Source organism: Barbus barbus, assembly GCF_936440315.1.
Source record: "Barbus barbus genome assembly, chromosome: 44".
Taxonomy (NCBI): Eukaryota; Metazoa; Chordata; class Actinopteri; order Cypriniformes; family Cyprinidae; genus Barbus; species Barbus barbus.
This window is the reverse complement of record NC_136722.1, coordinates 22816689-22842790: the sequence shown is the minus strand read 5'-3', so window position 1 is coordinate 22842790 and position 26102 is coordinate 22816689. Positions and strand designations below refer to the sequence as shown.

The window sequence follows — 26102 nt, the reverse complement described above, 5'->3', positions numbered from 1 at the left end:
TCGTTTGCTTGCCCTGCCTTTCTCTACACACAGATTGAGACTTGTCATTGGGGTGCCAGTGCTCTGAAGTTGAGCTACAGTGTCAGCACAGTGGGGGGAAACACAATGAGTATAATCATACAGCATTACAACATCTGTACCTTGGTAATGCTGCAGTTTTTTTTTTTATAAGAATTGATGACAATTTGACGAACATATTCACATTGTTAATATTTTCACTATACATGGTTCAATGCCACTTAATGTTCAATGCCAAGTTACAAATGTCCTTCAACTATATATATATATATATATATGAATAGCAGTGTGTGTGTGTGTGTCTCTATATATTAGTATGGTAGTATAAAACTACCACAACACAATGCCAGTTGCCTCTCAGATAGATATAGCAGACGTGTTTTAGTGCCCCTATTGGCTTGTAGAGGGAAATCAAGGTGCAAGGAGCAAATTTTAAATTACCTGCGATGTATTCTTATAAGAATCAGAGCAATTAATAGAGATCTCAGTTTTCCAGCTTTATCGACTTGATCTCTTACAAGAACGCTCAAACCAGGACAAGCACAGCTTCCTCAACCCCGGACAAGGTAAATTATTTGCTTTATTCTTATTTCTCCACTTATTTGTTAGTTTCTATGATATTCATGCATTTGTGCACTTGAGAGATGGTTTCATCCAAATCAACTAACACTACATTCAAGAAAGACATTTTGTAAATGAAAGTTTTCTGTGGGATTCGAACTCGAGACTTCTGTTTCAGTCGCGCTACTCGTTACTCTTTGAGCTAAATGATGAGCTGCGGTGGAGGTTCTCAAACACCTATAGAAACATAAGACTTTCAGCGGGAGGTGAAATTATCTAGCGCCCCCTAGTGATGGTCAAATGAAGCTCTGACAAAAGAGGCTGTCCTCTCAACTCTATAGTAAAAAGGCTGATTACTGTTAGGCTTTCATCACATGGCACTTTGGTGTCATCTGGTGGTTAAAATGATGACTAGCACCTAGCCGGTGTTCTCACAACTGTTTTTTTTTTTAACATTCTTCATGACAGATTATTTGTTTGTTTGTTTATTTATTTGAAAGTTTTAAATGCCTAAACAGTACAACATTTGCTAAATAAACAATGCTTGAAATAAATAAAAAAATTAGGCAAATAAAACTAGTTTTTTTGACATGGACTTCAGAATGACACTGACATTTTTCACTGACAACTGGAAAGAGTAAAAATTTTTTTCACCGTCAAACTTACATATAATATTTCCATATTTATCTCCTACAGAATATGATGCCTGAAATTTCTCAGAGAGATTATGAGATACAGATGAAGGAGTGGAAGCAACTGGAGCCAGGGACGGGAACGCAGAGACCAGAGGACATCGCCATCATCGACCATCAGTCTCTCAACGTCCAGGTGGAAAACTCTGAAGTTGTGGTCATGCCTCCTTTAACCATGACGGAGCAATTATGTCAGGCTGTAGCATGGGCTTTCACCAGCTGCCTTTGGCCCAGCAGTGTCTCAGAGAGACAGATCTAATGAGAACAACCTGTGTTTAACTTTCTATTTTACATTTATCCTTAAGATATCCCTTTTAAAACACACATTCAATAAAAATCATTTTAAAACTCACTTCTGGTTTCTCTCTCACTTTATTGATCTGTTTTCAAATAAAGAATCAGAATGAGAAAGAGCTTTATTACCATGTTTACACACACAAGGAATTTGACTTGACAACAAGAGCTTCCAGTGCAGAAGAAAGTACGGACATAGTGCAAACATACATGATAGTGCAGACATAGAAATAACACAGCAGGAGTAGATAATATAAGAAAAACAGAAAATTAAGTAATGCACTATATACAGAAGTAGAAGGAAATATGATCATCATTAAGATATGTTATTTACAAGTGTGCAGTTTAGAAATGTTCCTTTACTCAAAATGATTTACTTGTTTGTCACTGTTTTTATGCAACAATTGAGCTCATGAGCCAGAGATTCCAGCACGTTCTCGAATGTTCTCCGTATTCTATCTGCGTCACCAAACTGCTGTTTGCGAGTTATGAAAAAGCTAAAGTTGTAAAGAAGCTTTGAAAAGTTTATACAGTGTTGTGCTGTTAAAATGACTTTAAATCTGATACCGGACAAAAGAGTAGCCTAAATTTGTTTAAATCTTCACATTACATTTTCATTACATTTTCATAAATACAATCTTTTTCATTAGCCTATATATCTGTTTTTTAATTACTGTGTTTTACCAATAAATATACTGGTGTAATATAAAAGATTTGTAATAGTTTTGAAAAAAAACATACTGAGTCAGAATATTCCACATTTTTATGTATTTATTTTCTTTTGTTGAAAATGTACATTTCCGCATGGCAAATAACAACATACATCATTCACTATTCTTTATCTAACAAGACCAATTAAACAAATCTCACATAATGGTAATTATTTGATAAGAAGTAAACTGTAGATTAAAGATTAAATGGACACGATCAGCAGAAGAATCAGCATTAGCTCATTTTATCATTCAAGACATTAGTTTATGGAGTCAGCTAACCTTAGTTAGAATGCAGTCACTGGATACAGAAGTCCATCAAACACCGAACTTTCCTTTCAAAAGTTATTTGTTAAACCCGTATGTAGCTTGTTCTCTTTGAGAATAGTCCAAATGAAGTCCACGCTGTAGATTTTCCACCTAGCAAGACTAGAGCAGCGTACGCCGCACCCTCTGAGTGTTTGTTTGACCGCCTTCTGCCTCAGAGGAATGGAGCATGACTGAAACATATTCTGAGTGTAACTACACTGTCTGAATTCCCCAAGCTCTAGGCAAAGGAACACTCGCTGCTCGTTTGTACTTGCCCTGCCTTTCTCTACACACAGATTGAGACTTGTCATTGGGGTGCCAGTGCTCTGAAGTTGAGCTACAGTGTCAGCACAGTGGGGGGAAACACAATGAGTATAATCATACAGCATTACAACATCTGTACCTTGGTAATGGTAAATACTAAGGTGCAGTTTTTGATTAAAACTCTTTGAAGTCGGTGAAGTTCTAAACATTTTCAAACAGTAGGTTAATATTTCAATAAATATATTTCAAATAGTAATACATTTTCACGTTGTTAATATCTTGACTATACATTGTTCAATGCCACAAAATGTCTTCATTCGCAGCCCAGCCCTGCCCCCGGCGCAAACTCTCACAAGTGAACAAGTGAGTTTTGCAACAGGAATACCGCAAAGGAGTAGCAAAAGATCTGCAGTTGTACTGCCAGATAACCGCAAGAGATTTTCAAATGCCGAAAATTTGCCATCATGTCTGCTTATAAGTATCCATTGCAAGTGTTTCACCTCAGTGTGATGGGCTGGATCTCTGGATTTCTGGACTGGAATACAAGTGCAAATCCGGACAAGGTAAGTTGTTTACTTGACCATTATTATGTGCTTTAATACTTTATATTAAATAATAAACAAAATTAGAGTTATAGATGATACCAGTATTTTTGAGATTGAGGTCTCTGCAGAGCAAAAGTGGGCGTTTCTGATTTGTGGGTGTTTTTATCACGCAATGATTATAGCTGTGTTCGACTTGAAGCGGCGCTGCGCAGACTGATCAGTGTATGACATCAAAGTACCGCGAGAGCGATTGGAAAGCATAAGGATCCATCTGCTCTCTTATCGCTCTCGCGGTACTTTGATGTCATACACTGATCAGTCTGCGCAGCGCCGCTTCAAGTCGAACACACCTAATATGATCCTCCTTACCTGTCCCCACCCCACCCCTAAACCTACCCGTCACTATGATGTCAGCCAATCAGGTAACATGATTGAAACGCCCCTCTGTTTTGGCCTCGCCCACCGATCTGATAGCTCCCATGACTTTCCTGCAGAGGCCTATGCTTGGTATTTTTCTCTCTGTGATAGGCCTACATATGTATAGGCCTATAGGTCAGTGACGATGTGTGCCGTCGCTGATAGCCTCGAGGGCACAGTGCTGACCTTTAATACTGTTGCGCTTCTTTGCGTCCCGGCTTGCGGATCTTTCCCGCTCCCATCATATCTCTTTGACTTAATTTTAAAACAGCAATTTTAAATTGCTAGCAATATGTCTCTCTTGTAGCCTAAATATCAACCCACAATAAGATAAATCGACAATAATTATTATGCCATCACCACCCCCACTTAGGTGTTTGAAGTTTTATGTTATTCTATATAAATATTATTCATATTTATTAGGCTATTATTCTTTTTTGAATAGCTCAGCATGAAACAGTTCTTTGTTAAACAGGTATGTAAGTTGTTCTCTTTGAGAATAGTCCAAATGAAGCCCAAATGAGCACAAATTAAGATATTTTTGAAGAAATCCGAGAGCTTTCTGACTCCGCAAAGACAGCAATGCAACTTCCACGTTCAAGGCCCAGAAAGGTAGTGTTAAAATAGTCCATGTGACATCAGTGGTTTTATGAAGCTACAAAAATACCTTTTGTGCACAAAGAAAACAAAATTAACTTTATTCAATGATTTCTTCTCTTCCGTGTCAGTCTTCGCCGTTCGTTCATGAGAGTACCACGACACATGCATCCTTTAAGGCTTGTCTTTGAAACTGGGAGTAAAAGTTAGCCTTTACTCAAATTGAAAATGAGATAAAGTGCCCTATTAAGGTGGGGAAGAGGGTCTCAAACTACAGAGCACAGCGCTAGCAATATCTGGGTCATGAGGTTTGATTCCCAGGGAATGTAAGAACGGACAGAATGTGTACCTTGAATGCTATGTAAGTCCCTTTGAATAGAAGTGTCTGCCAAATGTTTAAAATGGTTAAATTGGCGAAGGGTCGATATGTAAAGCCATAACTTAATTTGTTTGTTAATAAAATGATCAAATATTAAAGCACTAGCTCTCATCTACATTACATGACATTAATTGATTGATTTAGCTGTGTTAAATACATTTCTGTTTATTTCAGGCCATTGATCATCAAACAACTAAATTGAGAAGGTTCAAAAGGACACGCATACGAAAACTGCATTCATCAATATGCAACAGGTAAAAACAAACCGTACAGTTATGAGTATAATACCATCTCTCAGAGCGACAAATAAGTGTTACATGTTCATATGTGTGTTCTGTGTTTCAGACTGTGTTTGTAGCTGTTGAGACTACTGGTCCCTCATCCAATTCAACAAGCCACGAGGATGATGTGTCTCTCAACTGCAGCATAACGAACGAAGGATTCACCGTTCCTTGCATGAGCTCCTCTGATGTGAAAGCTTGCATTGAAATTTTAAAGTCACATCCAGGTCCACTGTTGTTCAGAAATGGAGAGATCATTAGACCGTCTAAGATCACAAACTGGAATGAATTCCGGTTAACAAGAGAGCCAGTATGCTTGATCAAACTGAAACGAGAAAACAAAATCAAGTCCTGCTATGGAGTCTACCTGGGGAATGATTACACCTTGACCGCCTGTCATACATTTGAGTACGCTCGTCTATATGACGCGTATGTTTTCTTCCCCACCAGAGACTTTGTTCTGATTTATGAGGCAGAACTTCCCAAAGAACAGCACATGTTTCATGACAAAGATCAGTGCCTTGTTAAATTACTCGGGCAAACAGATGTTTTGGGTAAAGGTTTACGTGACCGCATATGTGCACCCGGTAAGAACGAGGATTTATATTTCTACACATTTGATAGTCAGGGGAATCTTCAAATGCATACATGCAAAGATATCACTCATTCCTCTGGCATGAATGAGCAAAGCCAAAGAAATGAGCTTCTGATGTCCACGGCAGGTCAGCCAGGTGAAAGTGGCAATCCTGTTTTCAGTTTGAGATACAAAAAATGTGTGGGAATATACAGAGGCATCACAAACTCAAAGAAAGGATGCGCATCCAAAACAGATTACAAACAGCTGTTAGAAAACATAACATTTGCATATCCATCTTGCTTGAACATGCTCTCCAGCATCTTCTCCATTCTTAAGACTGCATTTTTTTGTTGGCCGGTCCTAAACAATCAAACCTCTGCTGATGATTCAGAATGAAGTGGTGGTGTATCTGTCTCAAATGTTAAAGGGAGTCCGCATCATACCCTCTCTTTAGGCTCTTTAAAAATATGTCAAATCTGTGCCGAACCCATCACCGCTGATCCCTGTGAGATGTATGCTGTTAGAAATGTGTCTGAGTGTGGTCCGACTTGTTCTGATGTCATGCTGACGTATGCCAAAAAACTCCCACTAAAGTGACGTGGCCATGGACTGTAGGTGCTGCAGTTGCTCCTCCTCGACAGCGCTGACAAAAGGCACAATGCCTTTCTGATGACACCTTAAAACCTTGTTTTACTCTGTTCTAAAATGTTCTGTTCTTTTTTTTTTTACTGATATGTATGAAATTGTGTAAATATTCCCAAACATTGACATTCTCTGTGTTGGATAGATGATTGTTATCAGAAAAAAATAAAATAAAATAAATGGATGGATGGAAAACACAAGACATATATATGGAACTGATTTTTTTTTTTTTTTTTTAGATGTTATGAACAAACATAGGTGCATAGGTACCAAATAGCCTTTTACAGAATAAAATAAAAAACCAGTTGATGTTGGAAATACAGTGTGTTCACATTAACACATTACTGCAAAATTACTGTAGAAAAGACAGTAAAATATCTTCTTTTTTGCCATAAAAGATGTCTTTAATTTCCAGTGTAAACACATTTCCAAATACAAATATTATATATATATATATATATATATATATATATATATATACACACACACACAATATATATATATATATATATATCACAGACTGGTAATCGTTTTAAAGAAAAAAAATCAATAAATATTTTTCAGTTTTATTCATGTACACATGTAACAGATTACTACATAATTTGTGTAAATTAAGTATCAAAGACACAGAATGATATAAAAAACACTAAAAGAATCAGCATTAACTTTAGCGTTTAACTTTAGATTATTGAGTAACTTAAGTTAAAATGCTGCTGTTATAGATACAGTAAATGTACACTGTAATTCTAACATTTCCAATTTATATCTTCTAATGAAATTTCACATCAAACAACCAACATTTCACATACGACAAAAACAGAAACAACTCTTGTTGTGTTTTATGTGTAAAGTGTTCAGGTGTGGGTGAAGCCCATGAGCCCAAATTTTCTCCCTATTCTATGGGCGTCATCACCCAAAATGTTTTATTGCGAATTCATGAAAAAAACTAAATTTGTAAAGAAGGTTGGAAAAGTTTACACACCAGGGTTTATTCCTTTATTTTTATGGATCAGAGTTCTGGTTTGAGCTCATGAGCCAGAGATTCCAGCACGTTCTCGAATGTTCTCCGTATTCTATCTGCGTCACCAAATTGCTGTTTGCGAGTTATGAAAAAGATAAAGTTGTAAAGAAGCTTGGAAAAGTTTATACAGTGTTGTGCTGTTAAAATGACTTGAAATCTGATACCGGACAAAAGAGTAGCCTAAATTTGTTTAAATCTTCACATTACATTTTCAATCTATATCCTATATATCTGTTTTTTTTATTACTGTGTTTTACCAATAAATATACTGGTGTAATATAAAAGATTTGTAATAGTTTTGAAAAAAACATACTGAGTCAGAATATTCCACATTTTTGATTTATATATTTTCTTTTGTTGAAAATGTACATTTCCGCATGGCAAATAACAACATACATCATTCACTATTCTTTATCTAACAAGACCAATTAAACAAATCTCACATAATGGTAATTATTTGATAAGTAAACTGTAGTTTAAAGATTAAATGGACACAATCAGCAGAAGAATCAGCATTAGCTCATTTTATCATTCAAGACATTAGTTTACGGAGTCAGCTAACCTTAGTTAGAATGCAGTCGCTGGATACAGAAGTCCATCAAACACCGAACTTTCCTTTCAAAAGTTATTTGTTAAACCCGTATGTAGCTTGTTCTCTTCGAGAATAGTCCAAATGAAGTCCACGCTGTAGATTTTCCACCTAGCAAGACTAGAGCAGTGTACGCCGCACCCTCTGAGTGTTTGTTTGACCGCCTTCTGCCTCAGAGGAATGGAGCATGACTGAAACATATTCTGAGTGTAACTACACTGTCTGAATTCCCCAAGCTCTAGGCAAAGGAACACTCGCTGCTCGTTTGTACTTGCCCTGCCTTTCTCTACACACAGATTGAGACTTGTCATTGGGGTGCCAGTGCTCTGAAGTTGAGCTACAGTGTCAGCACAGTGGGGGGAAACACAATGAGTATAATCATACAGCATTACAACATCTGTACCTTGGTAATGGTAAATACTAAGGTGCAGTTTTTGATTAAAACTCTTTGAAGTCGGTGAAGTTCTAAACATTTTCAAACAGTAGGTTAATATTTCAATAAATATATTTCAAATAGTAATACATTTTCACGTTGTTAATATCTTGACTATACATTGTTCAATGCCACAAAATGTCTTCATTCGCAGCCCTGCCCCCGGCTCAAACTCTCACGTCTGCATTCACAAGTGCACAAGTGAGTTTTGCTACAGGAATACAGCAAAAGGAGTAGCAAAAGATCTGAAGTTGTACTGCCAGATCTGAGAGGTTGTAAGTGCTGACTTGAGGTTTTACAGCGAAACTGAAGTAAAGCGCAAAAGTACACGTTTGTGTGTGTCATTTTGTTTATGTGAATGTCATTCTACACATGTGTAACTTAATCTGCAACTTCGACTTCAAAACACGGTGTTTTGATGATTGTCTGTGTGTGCAAATCGAAATAGGCTATTCAGCTTTTCAGATCAGAGCTGTGAGTGTAAATTTCAACTTACAAATACGAATGTTAATATGACAAGCTCCCCCGCCCCTCAATTCTGAAACTCGTACTTTAATTTCCTTTCTATGGTCTCGTGCTAGGAAAACACGAATGAATATTGTGCTTTGCGAGTTACCCATCGCGTGTTGGTAGGTGGCGTGTGCCAGTTTGCTTTGCCGATTGCTAAACGTGATTGGTAGAGTATTATACCCTGACTATGTCTGTTATAAGCATATCAGAAGTCACTATCAAGCGCTTCGGGCTCGATAGCCTAGTGGACAGCGCGCAGGCATGGAATGCCGATTCTTTTCGGGCATCTGGAGTTCGAGTCCCGGCTCGCGAGCTCTCATCTCACTTCATGTTCAGGTGTTCATATGAGCGCTACAGATATCTGTGATTCAACATGAGTACAACATCGGGTCGACGGCACCCCTGCAAGACGAGAGTGCGCTTCATCGACATGTGCACTTCGGAAATTCGCTAAAGGCATCCGTTGTTCAACATGAATGAACAGCAGTGTACAACATCGGGTCGACGGCATCCTCGCGGGCATAAGTGCGCTTCGTCGGTATCTGTTCTTCGGACATCCTGAGTTCGGATTCGAGTCCCATTTCGCAGCATAACAGCAAATTTCGGATTGCCGAAAATTTGCCATCATGTCTGCTTATAAGTATCCATTGCAAGTGTTTCACCTCAGTGTGATGGGCTGGATCTCTGGATTTCTGGACTGGAATACAAGTGCAAATCCGGACAAGGTAAGTTGTTTACTTGACCATTATTAAGTGCTTTAATATTTTATATTAAATAATAAACAAAATTAGAGTTATAGATGATACCGGTATTTTTGAGATTGAGGTCTCTGCAGAGCAAAAGTGGGCGTTTCTGATTTGTGGGTGTTTTTATCACGCAATGATTATAGCTGTGTTCGACTTGAAGCGGCTCTGCGCAGACTGATCAGTGTATGACATCAAAGTACCGCGAGAGCGATAAGAGAGCAGATGGATCCTTATGCTTTCCAATCGCTCTCGCGGTACTTTGATGTCATACACTGATCAGTCTGCGCAGCGCCGCTTCAAGTCGAACACACCTATTATGATCCTCCTTAACTGTCCCCACCCCACCCCTAAACCTACCCGTCACTATGACGTCAGCCAATCAGGTAACATGATTGAAACGCCCCTCTGTTTTGGCCTCGCCCACCGATCTGATAGCTCCCATGACTTTCCTGCAGAGACCTATGCTTGGTATTTTTCGCTCTGTGATAGGCCTACATATGTATAGGCCTATAGGTCAGTGACGATGTGTGCCGTCGCTGATAGCCTCGAGGGCACAGTGCTGACCTTTAATACTGTTGCGCTTCTTTGCGTCCTGGCTTGCGGATCTTTCCCGCTCCCATCATATCTCTTTGACTTCATTTTAAAACAGCAATTTTAAATTGCTAGCAATATGTCTCTCTTGTAGCCTAAATATCAACCCACAATAAGATAAATCGACAATAATTATTATGCCATCACCACCCCCACTTAGGTGTTTGAAGTTTTATGTTATTCTATATAAATATTATTCATATTTATTAGGCTATTATTCTTTTTTGAATAGCTCAGCATGAAACAGTTCTTTGTTAAACAGGTATGTAAGTTGTTCTCTTTGAGAATAGTCCAAATGAAGCCCAAATGAGCACAAATTAAGATATTTTTGAAGAAATCCGAGAGCTTTCTGACTCCGCAAAGACAGCAATGCAACTTCCACGTTCAAGGCCCAGAAAGGTAGTGTTAAAATAGTCCATGTGACATCAGTGGTTTTATGAAGCTACAAAAATACCTTTTGTGCACAAAGAAAACAAAATTAACTTTATTCAATGATTTCTTTATTCAATGATTTCTTCTTAAGGCTTGTCTTTGAAACTGGGAGTAAAAGTTAGCCTTTACTCAAATTGAAAATGAGATAAAGTGCCCTATTAAGGTGGGGAAGAGGGTCTCAAACTACAGAGCACAGCGCTAGCAATATCTGGGTCATGAGGTTTGATTCCCAGGGAATGTAAAAACGGACAGAAAGTTTACCTTGAATGCTATGTAAGTCCCTTTGAATAGAAGTGTCTGCCAAATGTTTAAAATGGTTAAATTGGCGAAGGGTCGATATGTAAAGCCATAACTTAATTTGTTTGTTAATAAAATTATCAAATATTAAAGCACTAGCTCTCATCTACATTACATGGCATTAATTGATTGATTTAGCTGTGTTAAATACATTTCTGTTTATTTCAGGCCATTGATCATCAAACAACTAAATTGAGAAGGTTCAAAAGGACACGCATACGAAAACTGCATTCATCAATATGCAACAGGTAAAAACAAACCAAACAGTTATGAGTATAATACTATCTCTCAGAGCGACAAATAAGTGTTACATGTTCATATGTGTGTTCTGTGTTTCAGACTGTGTTTGTAGCTGTTGAGACTACTGGTCCCTCATCCAATTCAACAAGCCACGAGGATGATGTGTCTCTCAACTGCAGCATAACGAACGAAGGATTCACCGTTCCTTGCATGAGCTCCTCTGATGTGAAAGCTTGCATTGAAATTTTAAAGTCACATCCAGGTCCACTGTTGTTCAGAAATGGAGAGATCATTAGACCGTCTAAGATCACAAACTGGAATGAATTCCGGTTAACAAGAGAGCCAGTATGCTTGATCAAACTGAAACGAGAAAACAAAATCAAGTCCTGCTATGGAGTCTACCTCGGGAATGATTACACCTTGACCGCCTGTCATACATTTGAGTACGCTCGTCTATATGACGCGTATGTTTTCTTCCCCACCAGAGACTTTGTTCTGATTTATGAGGCAGAAGTTCCCAAAGAACAGCACATGTTTCGTGACAAAGATCAGTGCCTTGTTAAATTACTCGGGCAAACAGATGTTTTGGGTAAAGGTTTACGTGACCGCATATGTGCACCCGGTAAGAACGAGGATTTATATTTCTACACATTTGATAGCCAGGGGAATCTCCAAATGCATACATGCAAAGATATCACTCATTCCTCTGGCATGAATGAGCAAAGCCAAAGAAATGAGCTTCTGATGTCCACGGCAGGTCAGCCAGGTGAAAGTGGCAATCCTGTTTTCAGTTTGAGATACAAAAAATGTGTGGGAATATACAGAGGCATCACAAACTCAAAGAAAGGATGCGCATCCAAAACAGATTACAAACAGCTGTTAGAAAACATAACATTAGCATATCCATCTTGCTTGAACATGCTCTCCAGCATCTTCTCCATTCTTAGACTGTATTTTTTTTGTTGGCCGGTCCTAAACAATCAAACCTCTGCTGATGATTCAGAATGAAGTGGTGGTGTATCTGTCTCAAATGTTAGAGGGAGTCCACATCATACCCTCTCTTTAGGCTCTTTAAAAATATGTTAAATCTGTGCCGAACCCATCACCGGTGATCCCTGTGAGATGTATGCTGTTAGAAATGTGTCTGAGTGTGGTCCGACTTGTTCTGATGTCATGCTGACGTATGCCAAAAAACTCCCACTAAAGTGACGTGGCCATGGACTGTAGGTGCTGCAGTTGCTCCTCCTCGACAGCGCTGACAAAAGGCACAATGCCTTTCTGATGACACCTTAAAACCTTGTTTTACTCTTTTCTAAAATGTTCTGTTCTTTTTTTTTTTACTGATATGTATGAAATTGTGTAAATATTCCCAAACATTGACATTCTCTGTGTTGGATAGATGATTGTTATCATAAAAAATAAAATAAAATAAATGGATGGATGGATGGAAAACACAAGACATATATATGGAACTGATTTTTTTTTTTATATGTTATGAACAAACATAGGTGCATAGGTACCAAATAGCCTTTTACAGAATAAAATAAAAAACCAGTTGATGTTGGAAATACAGTGTGTTCACATTAACACATTACTGCAAAATTACTGTAGAAAAGACAGTAAAATATCTTCTTTTTTTGCCATAAAAGATGTCTTTAATTTCCAGTGTAAACACATTTCCAAATACAAATATTATATATATATATATATATATATATATATATATATATATATATATATATATATATATATATATATATATATATATATATACACACACACACAATATATATATATATATATATATCACAGACTGGTAATCGTTTTAAAGAAAAAAAATCAATAAATATTTTTCAGTTTTATTCATGTACACATGTAACAGATTACTACATAATTTGTGTAAATTAAGTATCAAAGACACAGAATGATATAAAAAACACTAAAAGAATCAGCATTAACTTTAGCGTTTAACTTTAGATTATTGAGTAACTTAAGTTAAAATGCTGCTGTTATAGATACAGTAAATGTACACTGTAATTCTAACATTTCCAATTTATATCTTCTAATGAAATTTCACATCAAACAACCAACATTTCACATACGACAAAAACAGAAACAACTCTTGTTGTGTTTTATGTGTAAAGTGTTCAGGTGTGGGTGAAGCCCATGAGCCCAAATTTTCTCCCTATTCTATGGGCGTCATCACCCAAAATGTTTTATTGCGAATTCATGAAAAAAACTAAATTTGTAAAGAAGGTTGGAAAAGTTTACACACCAGGGTTTATTCCTTTATTTTTATGGATCAGAGTTCTGGTTTGAGCTCATGAGCCAGAGATTCCAGCACGTTCTCGAATGTTCTCCGTATTCTATCTGCGTCACCAAATTGCTGTTTGCGAGTTATGAAAAAGATAAAGTTGTAAAGAAGCTTGGAAAAGTTTATACAGTGTTGTGCTGTTAAAATGACTTGAAATCTGATACCGGACAAAAGAGTAGCCTAAATTTGTTTAAATCTTCACATTACATTTTCAATCTATATCCTATATATCTGTTTTTTTTATTACTGTGTTTTACCAATAAATATACTGGTGTAATATAAAAGATTTGTAATAGTTTTGAAAAAAACATACTGAGTCAGAATATTCCACATTTTTGATTTATATATTTTCTTTTGTTGAAAATGTACATTTCCGCATGGCAAATAACAACATACATCATTCACTATTCTTTATCTAACAAGACCAATTAAACAAATCTCACATAATGGTAATTATTTGATAAGTAAACTGTAGTTTAAAGATTAAATGGACACAATCAGCAGAAGAATCAGCATTAGCTCATTTTATCATTCAAGACATTAGTTTACGGAGTCAGCTAACCTTAGTTAGAATGCAGTCGCTGGATACAGAAGTCCATCAAACACCGAACTTTCCTTTCAAAAGTTATTTGTTAAACCCGTATGTAGCTTGTTCTCTTCGAGAATAGTCCAAATGAAGTCCACGCTGTAGATTTTCCACCTAGCAAGACTAGAGCAGTGTACGCCGCACCCTCTGAGTGTTTGTTTGACCGCCTTCTGCCTCAGAGGAATGGAGCATGACTGAAACATATTCTGAGTGTAACTACACTGTCTGAATTCCCCAAGCTCTAGGCAAAGGAACACTCGCTGCTCGTTTGTACTTGCCCTGCCTTTCTCTACACACAGATTGAGACTTGTCATTGGGGTGCCAGTGCTCTGAAGTTGAGCTACAGTGTCAGCACAGTGGGGGGAAACACAATGAGTATAATCATACAGCATTACAACATCTGTACCTTGGTAATGGTAAATACTAAGGTGCAGTTTTTGATTAAAACTCTTTGAAGTCGGTGAAGTTCTAAACATTTTCAAACAGTAGGTTAATATTTCAATAAATATATTTCAAATAGTAATACATTTTCACGTTGTTAATATCTTGACTATACATTGTTCAATGCCACAAAATGTCTTCATTCGCAGCCCAGCCCTGCCCCCGGCTCAAACTCTCACGTCTGCATTCACAAGTGCACAAGTGAGTTTTGCTACAGGAATACAGCAAAAGGAGTAGCAAAAGATCTGAAGTTGTACTGCCAGATCTGAGAGGTTGTAAGTGCTGACTTGAGGTTTTACAGCGAAACTGAAGTAAAGCGCAAAAGTACACGTTTGTGTGTGTCATTTTGTTTATGTGAATGTCATTCTACACATGTGTAACTTAATCTGCAACTTCGACTTCAAAACACGGTGTTTTGATGATTGTCTGTGTGTGCAAATCGAAATAGGCTATTCAGCTTTTCAGATCAGAGCTGTGAGTGTAAATTTCAACTTACAAATACGAATGTTAATATGACAAGCTCCCCCGCCCCTCAATTCTGAAACTCGTACTTTAATTTCCTTTCTATGGTCTCGTGCTAGGAAAACACGAATGAATATTGTGCTTTGCGAGTTACCCATCGCGTGTTGGTAGGTGGCGTGTGCCAGTTTGCTTTGCCGATTGCTAAACGTGATTGGTAGAGTATTATACCCTGACTATGTCTGTTATAAGCATATCAGAAGTCACTATCAAGCGCTTCGGGCTCGATAGCCTAGTGGACAGCGCGCAGGCATGGAATGCCGATTCTTTTCGGGCATCTGGAGTTCGAGTCCCGGCTCGCGAGCTCTCATCTCACTTCATGTTCAGGTGTTCATATGAGCGCTACAGATATCTGTGATTCAACATGAGTACAACATCGGGTCGACGGCACCCCTGCAAGACGAGAGTGCGCTTCATCGACATGTGCACTTCGGAAATTCGCTAAAGGCATCCGTTGTTCAACATGAATGAACAGCAGTGTACAACATCGGGTCGACGGCATCCTCGCGGGCATAAGTGCGCTTCGTCGGTATCTGTTCTTCGGACATCCTGAGTTCGGATTCGAGTCCCATTTCGCAGCATAACAGCAAATTTCGGATTGCCGAAAATTTGCCATCATGTCTGCTTATAAGTATCCATTGCAAGTGTTTCACCTCAGTGTGATGGGCTGGATCTCTGGATTTCTGGACTGGAATACAAGTGCAAATCCGGACAAGGTAAGTTGTTTACTTGACCATTATTAAGTGCTTTAATATTTTATATTAAATAATAAACAAAATTAGAGTTATAGATGATACCGGTATTTTTGAGATTGAGGTCTCTGCAGAGCAAAAGTGGGCGTTTCTGATTTGTGGGTGTTTTTATCACGCAATGATTATAGCTGTGTTCGACTTGAAGCGGCTCTGCGCAGACTGATCAGTGTATGACATCAAAGTACCGCGAGAGCGATAAGAGAGCAGATGGATCCTTATGCTTTCCAATCGCTCTCGCGGTACTTTGATGTCATACACTGATCAGTCTGCGCAGCGCCGCTTCAAGTCGAACACACCTATTATGATCCTCCTTAACTGTCCCCACCCCACCCCTAAACCTACCCGTCACTATGACGTCAGCCAATCAGGTAACATGATTGAAACGCCCCTCTGTTTTGGCCTCGCCCACCGATCTGATAGCTCCCATGACTTTCCTGCAGAGACCTATGCTTGGTATTTTTCGCTCTGTGATAGGCCTACATATGTATAGGCCTATAGGTCAGTGACGATGTGTGCCGTCGCTGATAGCCTCGAGGGCACAGTGCTGACCTTTAATACTGTTGCGCTTCTTTGCGTCCTGGCTTGCGGATCTTTCCCGCTCCCATCATATCTCTTTGACTTCATTTTAAAACAGCAATTTTAAATTGCTAGCAATATGTCTCTCTTGTAGCCTAAATATCAACCCACAATAAGATAAATCGACAATAATTATTATGCCATCACCACCCCCACTTAGGTGTTTGAAGTTTTATGTTATTCTATATAAATATTATTCATATTTATTAGGCTATTATTCTTTTTTGAATAGCTCAGCATGAAACAGTTCTTTGTTAAACAGGTATGTAAGTTGTTCTCTTTGAGAATAGTCCAAATGAAGCCCAAATGAGCACAAATTAAGATATTTTTGAAGAAATCCGAGAGCTTTCTGACTCCGCAAAGACAGCAATGCAACTTCCACGTTCAAGGCCCAGAAAGGTAGTGTTAAAATAGTCCATGTGACATCAGTGGTTTTATGAAGCTACAAAAATACCTTTTGTGCACAAAGAAAACAAAATTAACTTTATTCAATGATTTCTTTTCTTCCGTGTCAGTCTTCGCCGTTCGTTCATGAGAGTACCACGACACATGCATCCTTTAAGGCTTGTCTTTGAAACTGGGAGTAAAAGTTAGCCTTTACTCAAATTGAAAATTAGATAAAGTGCCCTATTAAGGTGGGGAAGAGGGTCTCAAACTACAGAGCACAGCGCTAGCAATATCTGGGTCATGAGGTTTGATTCCCAGGGAATGTAAGAACGGACAGAATGTGTACCTTGAATGCTATGTAAGTCCCTTTGAATAGAAGTGTCTGCCAAATGTTTAAAATGGTTAAATTGGCGAAGGGTCGATATGTAAAGCCATAACTTAATTTGTTTGTTAATAAAATTATCAAATATTAAAGCACTAGCTCTCATCTACATTACATGACATTAATTGATTGATTTAGCTGTGTTAAATACATTTCTGTTTATTTCAGGCCATTGATCATCAAACAACTAAATTGAGAAGGTTCAAAAGGACACGCATACGAAAACTGCATTCATCAATATGCAACAGGTAAAAACAAACCGTACAGTTATGAGTATAATACTATCTCTCAGAGCGACAAATAAGTGTTACATGTTCATATGTGTGTTCTGTGTTTCAGACTGTGTTTGTAGCTGTTGAGACTACTGGTCCCTCATCCAATTCAACAAGCCACGAGGATGATGTGTCTCTCAACTGCAGCATAACGAACGAAGGATTCACCGTTCCTTGCATGAGCTCCTCTGATGTGAAAGCTTGCATTGAAATTTTAAAGTCACATCCAGGTCCACTGTTGTTCAGAAATGGAGAGATCATTAGACCGTCTAAGATCACAAACTGGAATGAATTCCGGTTAACAAGAGAGCCAGTATGCTTGATCAAACTGAAACGAGAAAACAAAATCAAGTCCTGCTATGGAGTCTACCTGGGGAATGATTACACCTTGACCGCCTGTCATACATTTGAGTACGCTCGTCTATATGACGCGTATGTTTTCTTCCCCACCAGAGACTTTGTTCTGATTTATGAGGCAGAACTTCCCAAAGAACAGCACATGTTTCATGACAAAGATCAGTGCCTTGTTAAATTACTCGGGCAAACAGATGTTTTGGGTAAAGGTTTACGTGACCGCATATGTGCACCCGGTAAGAACGAGGATTTATATTTCTACACATTTGATAGCCAGGGGAATCTTCAAATGCATACATGCAAAGATATCACTCATTCCTCTGGCATGAATGAGCAAAGCCAAAGAAATGAGCTTCTGATGTCCACGGCAGGTCAGCCAGGTGAAAGTGGCAATCCTGTTTTCAGTTTGAGATACAAAAAATGTGTGGGAATATACAGAGGCATCACAAACTCAAAGAAAGGATGCGCATCCAAAACAGATTACAAACAGCTGTTAGAAAACATAACATTTGCATATCCATCTTGCTTGAACATGCTCTCCAGCATCTTCTCCATTCTTAAGACTGCATTTTTTTGTTGGCCGGTCCTAAACAATCAAACCTCTGCTGATGATTCAGAATGAAGTGGTGGTGTATCTGTCTCAAATGTTAAAGGGAGTCCGCATCATACCCTCTCTTTAGGCTCTTTAAAAATATGTCAAATCTGTGCCGAACCCATCACCGCTGATCCCTGTGAGATGTATGCTGTTAGAAATGTGTCTGAGTGTGGTCCGACTTGTTCTGATGTCATGCTGACGTATGCCAAAAAACTCCCACTAAAGTGACGTGGCCATGGACTGTAGGTGCTGCAGTTGCTCCTCCTCGACAGCGCTGACAAAAGGCACAATGCCTTTCTGATGACACCTTAAAACCTTGTTTTACTCTGTTCTAAAATGTTCTGTTCTTTTTTTTTTTACTGATATGTATGAAATTGTGTAAATATTCCCAAACATTGACATTCTCTGTGTTGGATAGATGATTGTTATCAGAAAAAAATAAAATAAAATAAATGGATGGATGGAAAACACAAGACATATATATGGAACTGATTTTTTTTTTTTTTTTTTAGATGTTATGAACAAACATAGGTGCATAGGTACCAAATAGCCTTTTACAGAATAAAATAAAAAACCAGTTGATGTTGGAAATACAGTGTGTTCACATTAACACATTACTGCAAAATTACTGTAGAAAAGACAGTAAAATATCTTCTTTTTTGCCATAAAAGATGTCTTTAATTTCCAGTGTAAACACATTTCCAAATACAAATATTATATATATATATATATATATATATATATATATATATATACACACACACACAATATATATATATATATATATATCACAGACTGGTAATCGTTTTAAAGAAAAAAAATCAATAAATATTTTTCAGTTTTATTCATGTACACATGTAACAGATTACTACATAATTTGTGTAAATTAAGTATCAAAGACACAGAATGATATAAAAAACACTAAAAGAATCAGCATTAACTTTAGCGTTTAACTTTAGATTATTGAGTAACTTAAGTTAAAATGCTGCTGTTATAGATACAGTAAATGTACACTGTAATTCTAACATTTCCAATTTATATCTTCTAATGAAATTTCACATCAAACAACCAACATTTCACATACGACAAAAACAGAAACAACTCTTGTTGTGTTTTATGTGTAAAGTGTTCAGGTGTGGGTGAAGCCCATGAGCCCAAATTTTCTCCCTATTCTATGGGCGTCATCACCCAAAATGTTTTATTGCGAATTCATGAAAAAAACTAAATTTGTAAAGAAGGTTGGAAAAGTTTACACACCAGGGTTTATTCCTTTATTTTTATGGATCAGAGTTCTGGTTTGAGCTCATGAGCCAGAGATTCCAGCACGTTCTCGAATGTTCTCCGTATTCTATCTGCGTCACCAAATTGCTGTTTGCGAGTTATGAAAAAGATAAAGTTGTAAAGAAGCTTGGAAAAGTTTATACAGTGTTGTGCTGTTAAAATGACTTGAAATCTGATACCGGACAAAAGAGTAGCCTAAATTTGTTTAAATCTTCACATTACATTTTCAATCTATATCCTATATATCTGTTTTTTTTATTACTGTGTTTTACCAATAAATATACTGGTGTAATATAAAAGATTTGTAATAGTTTTGAAAAAAACATACTGAGTCAGAATATTCCACATTTTTGATTTATATATTTTCTTTTGTTGAAAATGTACATTTCCGCATGGCAAATAACAACATACATCATTCACTATTCTTTATCTAACAAGACCAATTAAACAAATCTCACATAATGGTAATTATTTGATAAGTAAACTGTAGTTTAAAGATTAAATGGACACAATCAGCAGAAGAATCAGCATTAGCTCATTTTATCATTCAAGACATTAGTTTACGGAGTCAGCTAACCTTAGTTAGAATGCAGTCGCTGGATACAGAAGTCCATCAAACACCGAACTTTCCTTTCAAAAGTTATTTGTTAAACCCGTATGTAGCTTGTTCTCTTCGAGAATAGTCCAAATGAAGTCCACGCTGTAGATTTTCCACCTAGCAAGACTAGAGCAGTGTACGCCGCACCCTCTGAGTGTTTGTTTGACCGCCTTCTGCCTCAGAGGAATGGAGCATGACTGAAACATATTCTGAGTGTAACTACACTGTCTGAATTCCCCAAGCTCTAGGCAAAGGAACACTCGCTGCTCGTTTGTACTTGCCCTGCCTTTCTCTACACACAGATTGAGACTTGTCATTGGGGTGCCAGTGCTCTGAAGTTGAGCTACAGTGTCAGCACAGTGGGGGGAAACACAATGAGTATAATCATACAGCATTACAACATCTGTACCTTGGTAATGGTAAATACTAAGGTGCAGTTTTTGATTAAAACTCTTTGAAGTCGGTGAAGTTCTAAACATTTTCAAACAGTAGGTTAATATTTCAATAAATATATTTCAAATAGTAATACATTTTCACGTTGTTAATATCTTGACTATACATTGTTCAATGCCACAAAATGTCTTCATTCGCAGCCCTGCCCCCGGCTCAAACTCTCACGTCTGCATTCACAAGTGCACAAGTGAGTTTTGCTACAGGAATACAGCAAAAGGAGTAGCAAAAGATCTGAAGTTGTACTGCCAGATCTGAGAGGTTGTAAGTGCTGACTTGAGGTTTTACAGCGAAACTGAAGTAAAGCGCAAAAGTACACGTTTGTGTGTGTCATTTTGTTTATGTGAATGTCATTCTACACATGTGTAACTTAATCTGCAACTTCGACTTCAAAACACGGTGTTTTGATGATTGTCTGTGTGTGCAAATCGAAATAGGCTATTCAGCTTTTCAGATCAGAGCTGTGAGTGTAAATTTCAACTTACAAATACGAATGTTAATATGACAAGCTCCCCCGCCCCTCAATTCTGAAACTCGTACTTTAATTTCCTTTCTATGGTCTCGTGCTAGGAAAACACGAATGAATATTGTGCTTTGCGAGTTACCCATCGCGTGTTGGTAGGTGGCGTGTGCCAGTTTGCTTTGCCGATTGCTAAACGTGATTGGTAGAGTATTATACCCTGACTATGTCTGTTATAAGCATATCAGAAGTCACTATCAAGCGCTTCGGGCTCGATAGCCTAGTGGACAGCGCGCAGGCATGGAATGCCGATTCTTTTCGGGCATCTGGAGTTCGAGTCCCGGCTCGCGAGCTCTCATCTCACTTCATGTTCAGGTGTTCATATGAGCGCTACAGATATCTGTGATTCAACATGAGTACAACATCGGGTCGACGGCACCCCTGCAAGACGAGAGTGCGCTTCATCGACATGTGCACTTCGGAAATTCGCTAAAGGCATCCGTTGTTCAACATGAATGAACAGCAGTGTACAACATCGGGTCGACGGCATCCTCGCGGGCATAAGTGCGCTTCGTCGGTATCTGTTCTTCGGACATCCTGAGTTCGGATTCGAGTCCCATTTCGCAGCATAACAGCAAATTTCGGATTGCCGAAAATTTGCCATCATGTCTGCTTATAAGTATCCATTGCAAGTGTTTCACCTCAGTGTGATGGGCTGGATCTCTGGATTTCTGGACTGGAATACAAGTGCAAATCCGGACAAGGTAAGTTGTTTACTTGACCATTATTAAGTGCTTTAATATTTTATATTAAATAATAAACAAAATTAGAGTTATAGATGATACCGGTATTTTTGAGATTGAGGTCTCTGCAGAGCAAAAGTGGGCGTTTCTGATTTGTGGGTGTTTTTATCACGCAATGATTATAGCTGTGTTCGACTTGAAGCGGCTCTGCGCAGACTGATCAGTGTATGACATCAAAGTACCGCGAGAGCGATAAGAGAGCAGATGGATCCTTATGCTTTCCAATCGCTCTCGCGGTACTTTGATGTCATACACTGATCAGTCTGCGCAGCGCCGCTTCAAGTCGAACACACCTATTATGATCCTCCTTAACTGTCCCCACCCCACCCCTAAACCTACCCGTCACTATGACGTCAGCCAATCAGGTAACATGATTGAAACGCCCCTCTGTTTTGGCCTCGCCCACCGATCTGATAGCTCCCATGACTTTCCTGCAGAGACCTATGCTTGGTATTTTTCGCTCTGTGATAGGCCTACATATGTATAGGCCTATAGGTCAGTGACGATGTGTGCCGTCGCTGATAGCCTCGAGGGCACAGTGCTGACCTTTAATACTGTTGCGCTTCTTTGCGTCCTGGCTTGCGGATCTTTCCCGCTCCCATCATATCTCTTTGACTTCATTTTAAAACAGCAATTTTAAATTGCTAGCAATATGTCTCTCTTGTAGCCTAAATATCAACCCACAATAAGATAAATCGACAATAATTATTATGCCATCACCACCCCCACTTAGGTGTTTGAAGTTTTATGTTATTCTATATAAATATTATTCATATTTATTAGGCTATTATTCTTTTTTGAATAGCTCAGCATGAAACAGTTCTTTGTTAAACAGGTATGTAAGTTGTTCTCTTTGAGAATAGTCCAAATGAAGCCCAAATGAGCACAAATTAAGATATTTTTGAAGAAATCCGAGAGCTTTCTGACTCCGCAAAGACAGCAATGCAACTTCCACGTTCAAGGCCCAGAAAGGTAGTGTTAAAATAGTCCATGTGACATCAGTGGTTTTATGAAGCTACAAAAATACCTTTTGTGCACAAAGAAAACAAAATTAACTTTATTCAATGATTTCTTTTCTTCCGTGTCAGTCTTCGCCGTTCGTTCATGAGAGTACCACGACACATGCATCCTTTAAGGCTTGTCTTTGAAACTGGGAGTAAAAGTTAGCCTTTACTCAAATTGAAAATTAGATAAAGTGCCCTATTAAGGTGGGGAAGAGGGTCTCAAACTACAGAGCACAGCGCTAGCAATATCTGGGTCATGAGGTTTGATTCCCAGGGAATGTAAGAACGGACAGAATGTGTACCTTGAATGCTATGTAAGTCCCTTTGAATAGAAGTGTCTGCCAAATGTTTAAAATGGTTAAATTGGCGAAGGGTCGATATGTAAAGCCATAACTTAATTTGTTTGTTAATAAAATTATCAAATATTAAAGCACTAGCTCTCATCTACATTACATGACATTAATTGATTGATTTAGCTGTGTTAAATACATTTCTGTTTATTTCAGGCCATTGATCATCAAACAACTAAATTGAGAAGGTTCAAAAGGACACGCATACGAAAACTGCATTCATCAATATGCAACAGGTAAAAACAAACCGTACAGTTATGAGTATAATACTATCTCTCAGAGCGACAAATAAGTGTTACATGTTCATATGTGTGTTCTGTGTTTCAGACTGTGTTTGTAGCTGTTGAGACTACTGGTCCCTCATCCAATTCAACAAGCCACGAGGATGATGTGTCTCTCAACTGCAGCATAACGAACGAAGGATTCACCGTTCCTTGCATGAGCTCCTCTGATGTGAAAGCTTGCATTGAAATTTTAAAGTCACATCCAGGTCCACTGTTGTTCAGAAATGGAGAGATCATTAGACCGTCTAAGATCACAAACTGGAATGAATTCCGGTTAACAAGAGAGCCAGTATGCTTGATCAAACTGAAACGAGAAAACAAAATCAAGTCCTGCTATGGAGTCTACCTGGGGAATGATTACACCTTGACCGCCTGTCATACATTTGAGTACGCTCGTCTATATGACGCGTATGTTTTCTTCCCCACCAGAGACTTTGTTCTGATTTATGAGGCAGAACTTCCCAAAGAACAGCACATGTTTCATGACAAAGATCAGTGCCTTGTTAAATTACTCGGGCAAACAGATGTTTTGGGTAAAGGTTTACGTGACCGCATATGTGCACCCGGTAAGAACGAGGATTTATATTTCTACACATTTGATAGCCAGGGGAATCTTCAAATGCATACATGCAAAGATATCACTCATTCCTCTGGCATGAATGAGCAAAGCCAAAGAAATGAGCTTCTGATGTCCACGGCAGGTCAGCCAGGTGAAAGTGGCAATCCTGTTTTCAGTTTGAGATACAAAAAATGTGTGGGAATATACAGAGGCATCACAAACTCAAAGAAAGGATGCGCATCCAAAACAGATTACAAACAGCTGTTAGAAAACATAACATTTGCATATCCATCTTGCTTGAACATGCTCTCCAGCATCTTCTCCATTCTTAAGACTGCATTTTTTTGTTGGCCGGTCCTAAACAATCAAACCTCTGCTGATGATTCAGAATGAAGTGGTGGTGTATCTGTCTCAAATGTTAAAGGGAGTCCGCATCATACCCTCTCTTTAGGCTCTTTAAAAATATGTCAAATCTGTGCCGAACCCATCACCGCTGATCCCTGTGAGATGTATGCTGTTAGAAATGTGTCTGAGTGTGGTCCGACTTGTTCTGATGTCATGCTGACGTATGCCAAAAAACTCCCACTAAAGTGACGTGGCCATGGACTGTAGGTGCTGCAGTTGCTCCTCCTCGACAGCGCTGACAAAAGGCACAATGCCTTTCTGATGACACCTTAAAACCTTGTTTTACTCTGTTCTAAAATGTTCTGTTCTTTTTTTTTTTACTGATATGTATGAAATTGTGTAAATATTCCCAAACATTGACATTCTCTGTGTTGGATAGATGATTGTTATCAGAAAAAAATAAAATAAAATAAATGGATGGATGGAAAACACAAGACATATATATGGAACTGATTTTTTTTTTTTTTTTTTAGATGTTATGAACAAACATAGGTGCATAGGTACCAAATAGCCTTTTACAGAATAAAATAAAAAACCAGTTGATGTTGGAAATACAGTGTGTTCACATTAACACATTACTGCAAAATTACTGTAGAAAAGACAGTAAAATATCTTCTTTTTTGCCATAAAAGATGTCTTTAATTTCCAGTGTAAACACATTTCCAAATACAAATATTATATATATATATATATATATATATATATATATATATACACACACACACAATATATATATATATATATATATCACAGACTGGTAATCGTTTTAAAGAAAAAAAATCAATAAATATTTTTCAGTTTTATTCATGTACACATGTAACAGATTACTACATAATTTGTGTAAATTAAGTATCAAAGACACAGAATGATATAAAAAACACTAAAAGAATCAGCATTAACTTTAGCGTTTAACTTTAGATTATTGAGTAACTTAAGTTAAAATGCTGCTGTTATAGATACAGTAAATGTACACTGTAATTCTAACATTTCCAATTTATATCTTCTAATGAAATTTCACATCAAACAACCAACATTTCACATACGACAAAAACAGAAACAACTCTTGTTGTGTTTTATGTGTAAAGTGTTCAGGTGTGGGTGAAGCCCATGAGCCCAAATTTTCTCCCTATTCTATGGGCGTCATCACCCAAAATGTTTTATTGCGAATTCATGAAAAAAACTAAATTTGTAAAGAAGGTTGGAAAAGTTTACACACCAGGGTTTATTCCTTTATTTTTATGGATCAGAGTTCTGGTTTGAGCTCATGAGCCAGAGATTCCAGCACGTTCTCGAATGTTCTCCGTATTCTATCTGCGTCACCAAATTGCTGTTTGCGAGTTATGAAAAAGATAAAGTTGTAAAGAAGCTTGGAAAAGTTTATACAGTGTTGTGCTGTTAAAATGACTTGAAATCTGATACCGGACAAAAGAGTAGCCTAAATTTGTTTAAATCTTCACATTACATTTTCAATCTATATCCTATATATCTGTTTTTTTTATTACTGTGTTTTACCAATAAATATACTGGTGTAATATAAAAGATTTGTAATAGTTTTGAAAAAAACATACTGAGTCAGAATATTCCA

General features: G+C 37.8%; 2 protein-coding genes and 1 long non-coding RNA gene across 5 annotated transcripts in view; 2 read left to right on the top strand and 1 right to left on the bottom strand.

The window, feature by feature from the left end:
- Window positions 1-625: 625 nt before the first annotated feature.
- Window positions 626-26102, bottom strand: part of LOC306863352 — a 32416-nt gene continuing 6939 nt past the window's right edge. The window contains exons 2-3 of the long non-coding RNA XR_013783678.1: window positions 1625-1651; window positions 626-1526 (exon numbers count right to left, since the gene is read on the bottom strand). This is a non-coding gene — a long non-coding RNA (uncharacterized lncRNA). The remainder of the gene's footprint in view (window positions 1527-1624; window positions 1652-26102) is intronic.
- Window positions 15221-18747, top strand: LOC306863343 (uncharacterized protein). 2 transcript variants are annotated; one of them, XR_013783675.1, is made up of 3 exons: window positions 15221-15721; window positions 17271-17350; window positions 17442-18747. XR_013783675.1 is itself a non-coding variant. In XM_079406615.1 (2 exons), the coding sequence occupies exons 1-2, from the start codon at window positions 17342-17344 to the stop codon at window positions 18348-18350; spliced, it is 918 nt and encodes a 305-aa protein (XP_079262741.1). In that variant the 5' UTR covers window positions 17303-17341; the 3' UTR covers window positions 18351-18747. The 2 variants fall into 2 exon arrangements, 1 of the variants encoding a protein (XP_079262741.1); XM_079406615.1 differs by lacking the exon at window positions 15221-15721 and having other exon boundaries at window positions 17303-17350.
- LOC306863342 (uncharacterized protein) lies at window positions 21376-24902 on the top strand. Of its 2 annotated transcripts, XR_013783674.1 has the most exons (3): window positions 21376-21876; window positions 23426-23505; window positions 23597-24902. XR_013783674.1 is itself a non-coding variant. In XM_079406614.1 (2 exons), the coding sequence occupies exons 1-2, from the start codon at window positions 23497-23499 to the stop codon at window positions 24503-24505; spliced, it is 918 nt and encodes a 305-aa protein (XP_079262740.1). In that variant the 5' UTR covers window positions 23458-23496; the 3' UTR covers window positions 24506-24902. The 2 variants fall into 2 exon arrangements, 1 of the variants encoding a protein (XP_079262740.1); XM_079406614.1 differs by lacking the exon at window positions 21376-21876 and having other exon boundaries at window positions 23458-23505.